Source organism: Mus caroli, unplaced genomic scaffold, assembly GCF_978045245.1.
Source record: "Mus caroli unplaced genomic scaffold, Mus_caroli_1 scaffold_15, whole genome shotgun sequence".
Classification (NCBI taxonomy): Eukaryota; Metazoa; Chordata; class Mammalia; order Rodentia; family Muridae; genus Mus; species Mus caroli.
Genome location: NW_028227270.1, coordinates 78,460,600 through 78,474,261, shown reverse-complemented (window position 1 = coordinate 78,474,261; position 13,662 = coordinate 78,460,600). Strand labels below are relative to the sequence as shown.

General features: G+C 41.8%; 1 protein-coding gene across 4 annotated transcripts in view; it reads left to right on the top strand.

Annotated features, from left to right (window-relative positions):
- The first annotated feature begins 860 nt into the window (after positions 1-860).
- Positions 861-13,662, top strand: part of Phactr1 (phosphatase and actin regulator 1) — a 451,705-nt gene continuing 438,903 nt past the window's right edge. Inside the window, exons 1-2 of one of the 4 annotated variants that reach the window (XM_021179969.3) lie at positions 861-967; positions 2,690-2,840. In XM_021179969.3, the coding sequence (XP_021035628.1) occupies positions 2,738-2,840 (103 nt within the window). In that variant the 5' untranslated portion in view covers positions 861-967; positions 2,690-2,737. Of the gene's footprint in view, positions 968-1,634; positions 1,785-2,155; positions 2,337-2,689; positions 2,841-13,662 lie in introns of those variants that run through there. The other 3 variants (XM_029468518.2, XM_029468519.2, XM_029468520.2) reach the window with 3 other exon arrangements.

The window sequence follows — 13,662 nt, the reverse complement described above, 5'->3', positions numbered from 1 at the left end:
CAAAGGCAAGGTAGAATGGCAGACACAGGAAAGGAGAATTTTCAAAGTCAGTTGTCAGTCACTGACTAGCATTTGTCCTCTGGCTGAGCTATGGACATGGGCAAGAGGAGTCTGATCTTCCTTCCAAGTCCTTGCAAGCATGGCTTCTCTTGTATTAACAATCTACCCTGATGCTACCCACTACCCTGTACTAACCATCACTTCTGCTTGGTCCATACAAGGTGGAAGAAGGTTACAGAAAACACATACGGGGGGACATGGCTGGATTAACATTATAGCTTTTAAGAACACATCTCAAAGTCTCATGCCTACAAGTCCTTCCTGGGGTGCAGTAAGAGGATCTCATACCAGGCTAATGTGAGGGACACAATCAAAGCATCTTTTTGCTGTGGAGATAATAAATCTGTTGCATTCAGGAAAGAAGAGAGCATTTGGGCATTTTGAAGATCTGACCATGCACAGACAAAAAGAGGGAGAGTGAAAGCCTTCTGTATTTCTCTCCAAAATGTAGCTCGCACTTTTAATTGCCCACCTTGTTTGGCAGCTCAGAAGGAAATGGCAGGGCACCAAACCCTATCCTACCAGGAGCAGCCTTCAGGATTAGCAAGTACTCCACACCTTGGAGAGCCTAGGAGACAGGAGAATCATTTTAAATGCAAATTAAATTGAGGGGGTAGCAGAAAAGAACACATAAAAGACGGTAAAACAAAACCTTTCAATTTTCTTAAATTAGCAGGCTAATGCATTCTAAAGAGCGGCCCCACTTAGATCCCGGCTTTGGGGGGAGGGGGGCATTTCATCACAATATAAAACCCGACAGATCCATCATTTCCCTCCACCCAGTGCTCTTGACTGGAGATTGAAGGGAAAATTAGAAGCTGTTCATTTGGGCTCACAGGCTCGGCAGCCCTGCTCAGCTTGCCCGCCGCTCACTGACAGCGTCCTGTTGAAGGGGGCACAAGTGCTGGTGAGTATCCCCTAACTTTGAGAATTCTTCCCTTCGTGCGTCTTTCTGGTTGTGTTGCCTTTGGTGGGCTAGGTAGGGGTTGTCTCCCATAGGGTCTGCGTTATAATGCGGCTTTCAAAATATGGGAAATTTCAGACAGCTTTTAAGCTGTTTCTAGGGACAGAAGGAAAGAGTTATTTTCAGCCTAGGTGCCGGTGACTGTTTCTGTGTATTAATTATAATGGGAATGTTCGCTGAACATACTATACTGCCAGTTAAATAGCCTTTCTCCATCACCCTACCCCATTCAGCAGAAAGATAAAGACAGGTGCTCCAACATGGTCTAAACACTACAGTCCTCCCCACTGTTTAATCATTCACCATGTATTTTGTTCTTACTGCAAAGCAGACTGGGATTTGAGATTGCAAAAATAGATTATTAAAGCAGAAATTCTGATTTTTAAATAACCGGGCGAAATCTCCGCTTAAGAGGTGGGAGAGTAGACTGTGAATGGCCCTGGATGATGCGAAATCTTCATGTAGATTTTGATGGTTCCCTGCCAAAGTTTTACATGGGAAAGTGGTAATTTCCTTCCTTCGCAGAGGAGGGCGTGGAGAGGCTGGAACTGGCGTCACCTTCGGTTGCTAAGGTAACCTGTTCTGGCCATTTTATCTGATAGAGAAAGTCCAGTGGACAGAATACATTATTCATCACTGATCTAATCAGATAATCAAAACTGTTTACTTTCGCTGGGAATAGTTAATAAGATCGAAGGCAGCTGGTTGAAACTGCTCATTTGTTCTATCGACGGCCCTTGGTTTTACATTTTTTTTTACAGTAAGTATTCTTTGCTGTTGGGGTACCTTTGGTTATTTTTTTTTTAAAGTTTCCTCTTATCAGACTTGGTTTCTTAGATGAGAGTGTGCAGACTTAGGAAGCAAGAGATTGCTTTAGCCTTCAGAATCTGATTTTTAAAGACTTCCTCTTGTTCCTCCTTTGAAATATAATAGTGCAGAAATAGAGATAGTTCTTCTGTGCCAGTATCAGGGGTAACTGCATGGGCTCCGTGAGAAGGGGCTGGCTGGCTTTCATGCCAGACTAGTACATGCTATAGGAAACACGGCAAGGCTGTGATGTTTGCCACTGCTGTACGAACCACGGTTCTGTATCAAAAACAGCCTATACTGGGCATGGGCAGATGAGCCAGTAGCACTGTATAGAATGTGCTGAAGGGAATGGCTGAAGACTAAGGAATTCAAGGCACTTGTACAGCAAACAAGCCAGCCTATATTGCAAAGTGTCTATGAGAGGAGGCTCGGATTCCCAGGGGATGCTCTCTACTAGAGGGGACACCAGACACCCCTGGATCAATTGAAGAGCAACATGCAGGTAGGGTGATACTTTACAATGCCTTTTATCAGGCAGACTTTTAAAAACTAGAGGTACATGAATTTAAAAGTATACCTTTTGTCAGATAATATACAGCAAGGAAAGAACAATATGTTATTCCTCTTTAACGTGGATCATTTTATTTTTGCAGGCAGAGTATAGTATTTTTAATCGGTGTTAACTAAAGGTTGGATCTTCTCATACAATACAAAGGTTCTGGCAGTGGGGGCTTTGAAATTAGAAATGTCAGTCAAATGTTGGCATATGATAATGGCGTACTCTTATTTAAATTAAGGAATACACATACTTGACATCCTGAAATACTGTGTCTTTCTCCCCTTCCCCCTTTATAGAGAGCTAAGTGATTGCCTTTTCTCAAAATCCTGTTCTGAACATTGAAGATGGATTATCCCAAAATGGATTATTTTCTGGACGTTGAGTCTGCTCACAGACTCTTGGATGTGGAGTCGGCACAGAGGTTCTTCTACAGTCAAGGAGCTCAAGGTAACAAAAGGAGAAGAGGGGGGGGGCTCACCCTCAGGCTGCTTTGCTGCAAACAGTGCAACATCAGCTCTAACAACTTGAAACAGCTCTGTCTTGAAAGTTCATTCACTAACATTCCCAAATTGATAACATTTACCAAAGAGCTGCCAGAATTCCAGAACTGACTAAAGAAATCTATAATCCTGGAAGTGTAAGCAAGTGTTGGGTGCCTATCTCTGAGAGCTTTGTTAGCAAAGGATTCCCAACTGCTTGAGTCCATAGCTTATGCCCAAGAGGACTGAGGGATGCTTTCCCACCTGGAAATTGTTAGGCAGGCAGCTATTACACTTGTGGCGATCTTGGGGCACCCTGACCTAGCTGAGTACCATCTGACTGGATTATGGGCTTCTGAGATAAGTGGGCCACTTGTGTAGCTGTCTTATCTGGTCTCAATGATCTCAGTTGCTTTCTAAAGAATCCTCAGTGCACATTCAAGGGCTTCCATCCACTTCTGTGAAAGTAAGGCAGACTGTGTGCTTTCATGACCTAGTTCAAGGTAATTGATTAAGCTCTAACATGCTTGCTCTTCTGTCCAGGTTCCATTTAGAACATTTGCCATTGTTAAGGTGGCCAAAGAATTTAAATGGTTTTGTAAAATTGATGTTTTTTTTCTTTTTTGATTAAATCATAATTTGTGTTTTTCATGAAATGTTTAAGATGTCCAGTCAGATGACTTGATTATGGCTGTATCCCAGAGCACACATTAAAAAGGTGGACAGTGGTCCTGTTTAAATAGGAAGGTAGTTGAATTCGGGGAAGTCACGAAACAGAGCTGTGAAGGAGATACGCTGCATTAGAATCCTGGCATCTTCCACCTTGGGCATGACGGGAAGCTCATCTTGGGCATTGATAATAACAACAGCCCCCCCGGGGGGGTTCTCAAGTGTTTTTATGAATTGTTTGTGTGTTGCTCGTGGCTCTTGGTAACCTTGAGTGCTTTCAAGCCTCTTGCTTCCATTTTCTGGGTATGAGCCTATGCTCTTAAAGTCAAGAGGGGCTGGATATTATCTGCAGGGTTTGTTTGGGTCTGCAGGATCAGCAGCATAGCTTGATTTTGGCAAAAGTGATACCATGGCTAATTCCCACCCTCTAAGAGGAGAGAGGCAGCACTGCTACTGTCTGTCACTTCAGGGGGTCTAAGAAGGTTCCTGGGAAGAAGGGACAGAGGCTAGTTAACACCTCCAGCTTGTTCTGGGTCTACAAGTAGCTAGATTGCTAGAAGATATGGAGCTGGAAGAGACAGGAGAAGAGAGAGGCTTCCACTCCACCATGGCACCTGACTTTATACCTTGCCACCTCTGCCCCAGTGCATTCCATTTCTGAGTCTTACTCCATGACAGGCTCATCTAGCTATGGTGCAGATCAAGAAAGGAAGCAGTAGTTAACCGTGGAGGGTAAAGATGTCTGTTCACTTTTTCTTGAAGATGATGGACTCTTGGCTTTTATGGGAGGAAAGCGGGCAGGGTGTGTGGGAGGCTTGAAGATTACAAGGCAGCCTGGTAGCTGCAGCAGATGGAGCTGGGGGTGGAGTGGTCAGAATTGTCACCAGCAGTGACGGTGGTGTAGATTCCAGAGCTGGAATAACTGGGAAACACATGGGAGGTGGCAGCATACGCAACGGCTTCTCCTTGGGATCACGTGTGCCTGCGGGTGAGGAGGATGCTAATTTCCACTCCAGGAATCCTAGATTGGCAGGGTTCAGTAGGCTCCCCAAACATTAAGGAAGCTGGGGGTCCTCAAATCAGAAATCTAGATGTTTTCTAGATCTGCAGCTAAACAGGAATGACAGAGCCAGCACACCTATCTAGGGACCCATATTTAAAAGTCAATTCATATAGTCCTTTGCAAAATGATAACGGTGACAGATCTCTAAGTTGTTAAGCACATTAATGAGTCGAGGTCTTTAAAATGCTTAAAACAACATCTTCAGCATAAGATACTGTGCATCATTGAATCAATAAAATAGATAGCCCATGTTAAAGGCTCCCCCTTGTCTGATTGGGAGTCCCCAAGGCAGCCAAGGCTTTGCAGATAAGAAACCTTAACTTACAGGAGCTCAACCTCCTGTTTCTAGTGAAAAGCAAATACACACCACACACACACATACACATACACACACACACAGAGGAATGTTCAGTAAACATAAAATCACTAAGGTTTTATGTCTTATCACAGGAAAACCTACCATAGGACAAACTTCAACAATAGTTAAAGTATGTTATAGTGGATCCCCCCACACACCCCCAGGAACTCTTTCACTTTATCTTAAAACCTGGTCTCCAAGTCCTCCAATACGTAGGGTGATCACTACAGGGTCTCCTCCTTTCAGGACCACTGCCTCCACTGTAACTCACAGCTTCTCTCTACAGTTCACCCCTGCAGTCACTTCTGCCCACTTTGCATGGATGTTCAGTCTTTCCAAGACACCAAACCCCTAGGCCTTACAAAGACTTCCAGGTGAACAGTGAGTGGGCAAAGGCTCAGCACCATAGCCTGCTACCCTCTCTTTCCACGGCAAACACTCATGTCTCCAGTGCATGACTGAAACCTATTTGAATCCATGTCAAGGCTCTGAGTACCAGGAGATAGACTGGTATATGATGGCTGCTTCTTATGAAAGTCACGTGGGACAAAGAGAGTTAATCTCACTCTAGGCAGCTCTCAACTCAGCCAGACTAGCTCAGAGCAGTGTGAGGATGATCTAAAAACCTAGATGTGATAGCCTCTTCTTAAAAGGTCTAACTAGAACTCTCATACAGCGCTCACAATCTAGAGCTTGGATTATCCCAGACCTGATTGGCTAGGCTGTTTGTTTCCTTTGTTATTCATTTATGTGATTATTTCTATAGACCAAACACATGTTCTCAGAGATCTAAATCCTTCAAGGAGGAAAGAAAATAAAACATTGAGGGTTCCCCTTCTTCTTTTCCTGTATGATTTACTCTTTATTGTATATAGTATTTACAAAATTCTAAAATACACCTTCAAAATTAATTATAGACTACATGTCTAACCAAAGCAAGAGTATTAGAAGTATGTTTTTTGACTGACTCATAGGTATTTTTGCTTATTTTTTCTTGGAAAATGAAAATATTCTGTTCCAAACTAGAGGAGGATGTTCTAGTGAGTTAACACAGGAGGCGTCAGGGGAAATGTGAGCTCCTATAGCAAGGGAAAAAAGAGGTCCCAACTTTTCAAAGCCCCTTTGAAAATCCCTAAGACTGTCAAGTGTGCGTTCTGTTCTGCTCATGGAACAGCTTGTTTTCTCCAATCTCCATTTCCCGTTGGTCTGAGTGTAAAAGGGGGAAGATTGGATGACTGGGAATTCTACTATCAAAATAGAGATGTGTTCTGGAGAACGGGGTGGCGAAGCCCACAGGCCTGCTGCTTGACTCCTGTTGACAGATGATGTTCTCCTACTTAGTTTGGGAGTTGTTCACCCCAGAATATCTTGGTGACACAGAGAGAACTCTGTAAACCCACCTGTAACACAAAACGGAAGATTCTGGAAGCTGGAGGTGCATCTGACTTCAAAGGTCAGATGAGTCTCCCCAGGACATGTTCAAGTTTACCTTTAATGACAATGATAGTCCCACCCTCAGTGTTAGGCTCTGTGATCTTTACAGTACCCGACTGCACTGAGGGGAACATCATTAAAATTTTAACAAAATGAGTATTGTGGGATTTTTTTCCAGTTGAAATGGACACCCGAGCTTCTCTCAACACCCTCCCCTCAAACTAAATGAAACAGGGTCTGAGTGACAAGGTCTTCAGAACCCCAGTTTCCAATAGGCTTCTGGGTCAATCCTATGAAGAAGGACTGGCCACTTTTCTACATGATAGTGATAAAGTTTTTTGTTTTTAAAGCATTGTATCTAGTGGATATTATAAACACCCCAAGGGATTTCACAAGATCCTCCATGACTGAAGACCCACTGCAGTCCAATGGAATCATAGTGTCTAAGGGGCAATACCATGAGGAGAATCCACTTCCTTGCTTCCAATGGGCAATCAGAGATGGCATCTGAGGACTGACCATTTTATTATATCCTGTAGCTATGCTTATTTTTATTTGGGGGTGAGGGGTGAGTGCTAGGGATTGAAACCAGGACAGGTACTTTACCATTAAGCTATATATAACCCATTCTTTTGTGGCTATTTCTACCTAAATATCTTTCTTAGCCACACCTAGGTAGTTAAGTATTATAAACTATCATGTGTTATAAATATTTCTTATAGATAACACAAGCCTTACATACTCTAGGCAAGCACTCTACCACTGAGCCACACACTCAGCCCCCAGTCGTTTCGTATTAACTGAGTTCAAATGATCCCAAGTGGCAAATAGACATCAAGAAAGGAACATACAGGGTCAGAGACTGCACTTTATATATTCTTTGCTTGTGTTCCTCCCCAATGAAGCATTGGGAATTGTGGATTGCAGCATTATGTGCATGTTACAGATTAGAACATTTACGACTTGGGGCTGGGAAGGTAACTCAGTTGGAAACTTGCTTGCCACAGACATGTGTATGTGAAGTAATGGATCTCCTATAAGCCTAGTGCTGGGAGGAGCTGAGACTCTGGGGCTTTGTGGCACAGACAACCTCGCCTAGTTACTGAGTGTCAGGACCTAGTGAGAAACCGGATTTCAAAAGCTGTTAATATAAATTGTGCCTAAGAAATAGAAACCAAAATTGACAGCCTACATCCTCAATCATGTGCTTATATGTGAACACACACAGACACACACACACACATACACACACACACACACACACACACACAGAATTTAAAATTGATGCACAGATGATTTTTAAAACAGACCATCCATTTGGATATCTGTGAAGCTAGGATCTGATTCAAATATGCATAACTCCAACATCATGCTATTTTGAATATCTCAGTGTTCCTTACTGGAAAGAAGTGCCTTTTCAGCTGGTCAGATTGATTAAATCAACCAAGGAGGTGAACAGGGGCAATTCTCATGACCATATCACACTTCCCAAAATGAAGAAGATGAGAGATTCCATCACCTGCCCCGATCACACAGCTTCTAGCAGGAGGCTAGAGAACCCATCCATCTCATATCACTCAAGTTCTTTCCACTATGCTGGAGCTCCATTTTTTTACATAAAAGCTATCAGTGTCACTGGACATTGAAATTACCTTCAACACATTAAAAGGCAGTCGGTTGACTAAAGCCACCAGGCAGTCACATTTATAGCTCCCAATGACAATCCCCCCTCCTTTATCACTTTGCATAACTCATGACATTTGAAGCCATTGGTGCTCCTCATAACGTACCTTTTCTCTTGTCTGCATTGTCTTGTTCAACAAAGGGAAATGCCAGTTTTGACAACTGATGAATGCCACGGTGAGCTTCTCAGAATCTCTTCAAGTAGTTTTAGGAATAAAGAAACATTCACTGAAACCCTTCTGTCAACCCTTAGTGGCTCGCTCATCTCCACCTTTTGTTATGTACTGCCCTCCCCACAAGAAATCCATCAGAACATTGGCCTTTGAATCTTTAGCTTTCAGTTGAATGTTCTCCAACTATCCTAACCTTTGCATCTCTGGGATTTCTTAGTATGGTCCCAAGAGACAAAGAACATTTGGTATTACTCAATTAGTTGCAAGTCATTAGTAATGGTTAATTAACAATAGCATTCTCTCTTTTCCTGTGCTTAAGGCAAGACCTGGCTAGCATCAACGCCACCTCCCAGTAAGTTTTGCCTGATGTTTCCAGATGTTTCTCCTATGCCTACATTATAGCCTCTGTCATAGTACAGGGTTCCATTTCATTTTTATCCCATACTAAATCTCTCCACTCACTTGATATAGGAACTCAAGAAAATGGCAGCCTCTCTAAGCTTCAGGTTCTTCATAGACATAAGGGTGAAATGAGAAGAGAGAGAGAAAGAGAAAGAGAGAGAGAGTTGGAAAGAAATAGAGACAGAGAGACAGAATATTCTTGTCCATTAGTCACTAATAATATCCTCTTGTTACGTAAATGCCTTCCATCTACGTGTGTGTGTGTGTGTGTGTGTGTCTACCTCAAGTATAGTGATCTCCTTAAATACCATTTTCTTGGTGGGTAGCATTATCCTTGGTTATAACAGAGCATTATGATGAATTAAATGCTTCTACTGAACTGGTAGAACAAGAATCCTTCAGTCTACATTTTCAAACAGAAACTTCAGATTCAGAAAAAAAGACTTAATACTTCGGACATGGAAAACACTGCTCCCCGACCCTAATTCCTTTAAAATCTTCAAAACTAAAGGGACTGGTGCATAAAAAAAAAAACTGATAGAATTAAGATGAGGAAAATGAAAGAAAGTCATCAACACAGATGTATCTGTCATGAAACAAAAGAAATCCATTAAAAACTCAAAAGAGAAAGGAAAGCACTACAGGAAAAGTTCAGGTATGTTATTAAACAATTATACACTTTGACGTTTCCAGAGGCAATGAAGATTTTAATGTATAATTGTCAATGATGACTGAGTTTTTCTTCTGTCTGGAAGTAGTTATGAAAGGGATGAACCCTGTGATAACTTACCTGAGACCAATTCAAAGAGTGCTCTGACTATGTTCAGAAGTTGAGCTCTGAGCTCTGCCTAACTCAGATCCCCTACCCTTCTATCTTTAAACACCTACCGCCCAGTCCAGGCTTCGAACATTTTGGACAACTGAGCCTCAACACAGCCGCCACTCACACTCTTGTTTCCAACCAGGCACCATGGAGGAAGCTGTGGAGCCCCATCAAAGTCACTCATTGGAAAGAGACTGTGAGAACAGCTCACAGGGCTCCTGACAGGCATCAGGCGTTTTGGTCATTCAGCTAGCAGAACGCTGCACTCTCTCTCCATCCCTGTCCCATGAGACCTCAGGTGGGACTCATTCTGAAAGCTGGAAGACCAGTTTTCTCCAGAAAAGCTAGGGCACAGCAATGACCACAAGTCAATCCAGTGCCCACTTAAGGAATGGCTGCCAAGTAGATTATAATCTTCTACATCACAGTAACACCTTTCTGTCTGTCCCTTCCAGCCCTGTTAGCACCAGCACAGCAATATCAGTCATGCCTCTGGTAAGCCCACAGAGTGGTTCCTTCCTATGTCTTACTTGGTTCATTACCCAGGTAACTTACGTGCTAACTTCTAGATCGTGATTTAGAAAAAGGTTTCATATGAAAACCTTACAAATTCCTTTCTGGTCTCATTTTTTGCCGTTGGTGATCAGGTTATCGCCCTCAACGAATCCTTGAGGAGGTTGGAGAGCTGTTCTCTGTAACTCTAGCAAGGAAGTGGCAAGCTGTGCTTCACTCAGGGATGACAAAGCCAACTACCCAGCCTGCCCTCCTGGCCTCCCACATGGTCCATTTTAGACCTCTAATTGCTCACACGCGGACTCTCCCAACCTGTGTTTAATACAGAGAACACTGTGTGAAGGAGAGAATGAAAGTAGATAAAGAAGGAAAACATCATAGAAACAGCCAGCCCTCCACTCGCATAGATTAGAGAGGGCCCTGAGGTCCAGCTCCAGCTTCGGAGCAAGCCTTTGTAACAAGCTCACAAAGGAGCGCCTGTGGAGGGCCTTGGTATTTGGAGTGTCTTGCACCTAGGAACCATCTGCTTTAACACAGATTGGGGGTTCAGGTTTCCTCTGGAGAGCAGAGAGTGAGAGGAAGGGAGAAATGTTGAGACATGGGGGGGGGAGATAACATAAAAACACAAGGAAACACTTCCAATCCATTAATAACTCCCACTCTCACATACGGCATTTGAAAGAGCAGATTAAAATGCAGCCCACACTTGGCTAGGCTCAGCCATGACCCAATTAGCATAAACAATTCACAGGTGCTGGGGATGAAGTCTCCATCCTCATTTGCCCAAACAAATCTGTTTGTCAAAAAAAAAATTGTTATTGTTGTTTTGTTAAGAATGCAAAAAAGAAAACTTCCAGTGTCACCCTCTGTGCCTGTACAACAGAGGCAAGGATAGGAGTCAAGCATAGCCAAGCTAGCTCATGGTCGGTAGCATGTTCACTGTATTTAATGATTTCCCAGGGAGCCATTGATACACAGAGGAGCGAAACTCCTGAATGGACATTGATATATTAAAGCAGAACTTTAAAGTGTTCTGTCTGAAAAGGGAGACGATCTTCAAGATCTATTGGTTTGTCTTTCAGAATTGCGAAACCAGGTTAAGAGCAAAGCCTTTGGCAAAAGACGAAAAAAAAAAAAAAAAAAAAAAAAAAAAGGAATAGAGCCAATTAACTCGTTTAAGTCTCTGTGACTATTTACTTTGTATGTTTACTTTCGTTCCTTTTATAAGCATCACACTGGTATCATTACAATGACGGCACATAAAACCTGATGGTAGGAATCAAATAGCCTCCCATATTCACTACGGGCTAATCGCTGTGTTTGAGATTTCACCATTACCCTCCAGTGGTCCTGAGTTCAAATAGTGTTGTCTACTTTCTAGCTTGTGCAGGTAAACCAAGAATTTAATCTTTTTTGCTTCCCTTCTGCATTTCCAGTGCAGAATCATAATCAAGTCAAGAGTTCTTAATCCAAATGGCAAATTTGAGGACTAAATGAAACAAAATGGCATTTTAGAAACTTCCATATAACATGCAATTTACAGAAAACTGCTTAGACTCCCTTAATATGGTAGTGTGTTTATTCTGTTGTTTTAGAGATTTTAAAATAGGAATGTTTTATCGTGATGGAATAATATATAGCTAGCACTGCCTTTTTTGGACTATGGTGGAGGGCAAGCAGTACAGGGAAATAAGTAGAGCGATAGAAAATGAATTAAGATCATTTACTGACTGACATTGGATAAAGAGTACAGACACCACCTAGCTTTCCCAAAAGGCATGAACGTGACATTCGAATACATGGTTTCTAAGTAGCGAACAAATAAATGTAGACCATTAAGCAAAACTGTTAGCACCTGATATTCATATAACCAGTGGTTGCTCTGATGTCAATTCTCCTTTAATTTTGTCATCCCTCAAAAGAAAGGGGCAGGGCTCCATCTTTCCAGAGAGATCACCCTCAGACACCACCCATTCTATCTCTTCTTAAATGTTGTTGATTCCCAGTTTAAATTTCCAAGCACATTGAAATGTGAGGAAATCTTAAAATATAAAAATACTAGGGAAGGTGCTGGACCAGTGGCTCAGTGGTTCCAGAGGACCTGCATTTAATTTCAAGAATCTACATGCTACTCATGCTACTCATGAATGTAGCATCTCACAATTATCCATAACTTCAATTGCAAGGGGATCAGATACCCTCTTTTGATTTATGTGGGCAACAGGCATGCTCACAGTACGCTTACATACATGCAGGTGAAACACACATACACACACACAAATAAAAATAAAAATGTAGAATTGATGTTGAAACAAACTTACTAACGAATTCTAAAAGCTTCCTCTTTATAGCTTTACTGTTGGGTGATATTAACCACTTTGTCCGTTTCTTAAGACTTCACAGCATCACAGACACAATGTGTTTCCAAGTTTCTATTCAAGATAAGGTGACAAGGAACTTTCCTTTCAAATGGCTTTAGTGAGAGCAATGAAGCATCTTCTGGGAGGTCTGAAGTGATGTGTGATAAGCCATGGCATCTGAAGAGAGTAATCCATTAGAGTCCTGTGTTTGTTGCAAGGGGACACAGATACAGAAGAAGAGTCTAGATCAGTAGGCAGAAGCCAACATGTTCAAGGCTTTGTTCACTGAACTAAGACATTCCAAAGCAGATGTTGAGTCTACTAAAGAATACAGCACCGTGGGGATCTGTGCTTAAGGTGCATTTTTATGAAGGTTACAGATATGAGGACTAATAAGACTAAAACCATGAGAGCCACTGGCTACTGCAGTGATGTAAACATAATTGGACAGTGAACAGAGAATTCAGAAGGCAGGATCTGAAATCATGAAGAGTCTTTGTACATGTGTGACAGTCAGACAGCTGGATACTGAGAGGGCAGAATGTCAAAAGGTCCTAAGATGTTACCTTTGTATATTAGAAGTTATTACATATATTATATATTATATTAGAAGTTATTTATTGGTAGGATTATAAGTAGAGTATTAAGAAAGGGGAAATTAATTTAGAATATATTGAATTCAGCAAGTGTTTTGAATCTAGAATCCATTTAATCATTAATATGAAATAAGATCTAGCCAGGTATTGGTGGCATAAGCCTTTAATCCCAGCACTTGGGAGGCAGAGGCAGGCAAATTTCTGAGTTCAAGGCCAGCCTGGTCTACAGAGTGAGTTCCTGGTCTACAGCCAGAGCTACACAGAGAAACCCTGTCTCGAAGAAGAAAGAAAGAAAGAAAGAAAGAAAGAAAGAAAGAAAGAAAGGAAGGAAGGAAGAAATCGATTGATTGATCTATGGACCAAAGTCTTGGTATTGAGATCTTTGAGAACAATCCAAAATACTCATGGTGGCACAATAATTCTTGAAAACTATTTACTGACATCTTTTACAAGGGATTTTGAGTTGTATTTCTTCTAAACCTTAAGCTTCCCTTTTATATTATGTAGAGGACTAGGAGCTTGTCAGGACACATTCTAAATTACGCTTTGGACTATAAACACAGTATTTTCTTTTTTAGCGCTAATACTGAAAATTAATAGCCCATTTTAAACACTGAAATAAAGCAGATGTTTGTAGTCGCCAAGACAATTTCAAATTCTGGATTAGGATTTTCATCAGAAGCAAAGTCTTGAATTAGCACCAAGAAGATTATCTA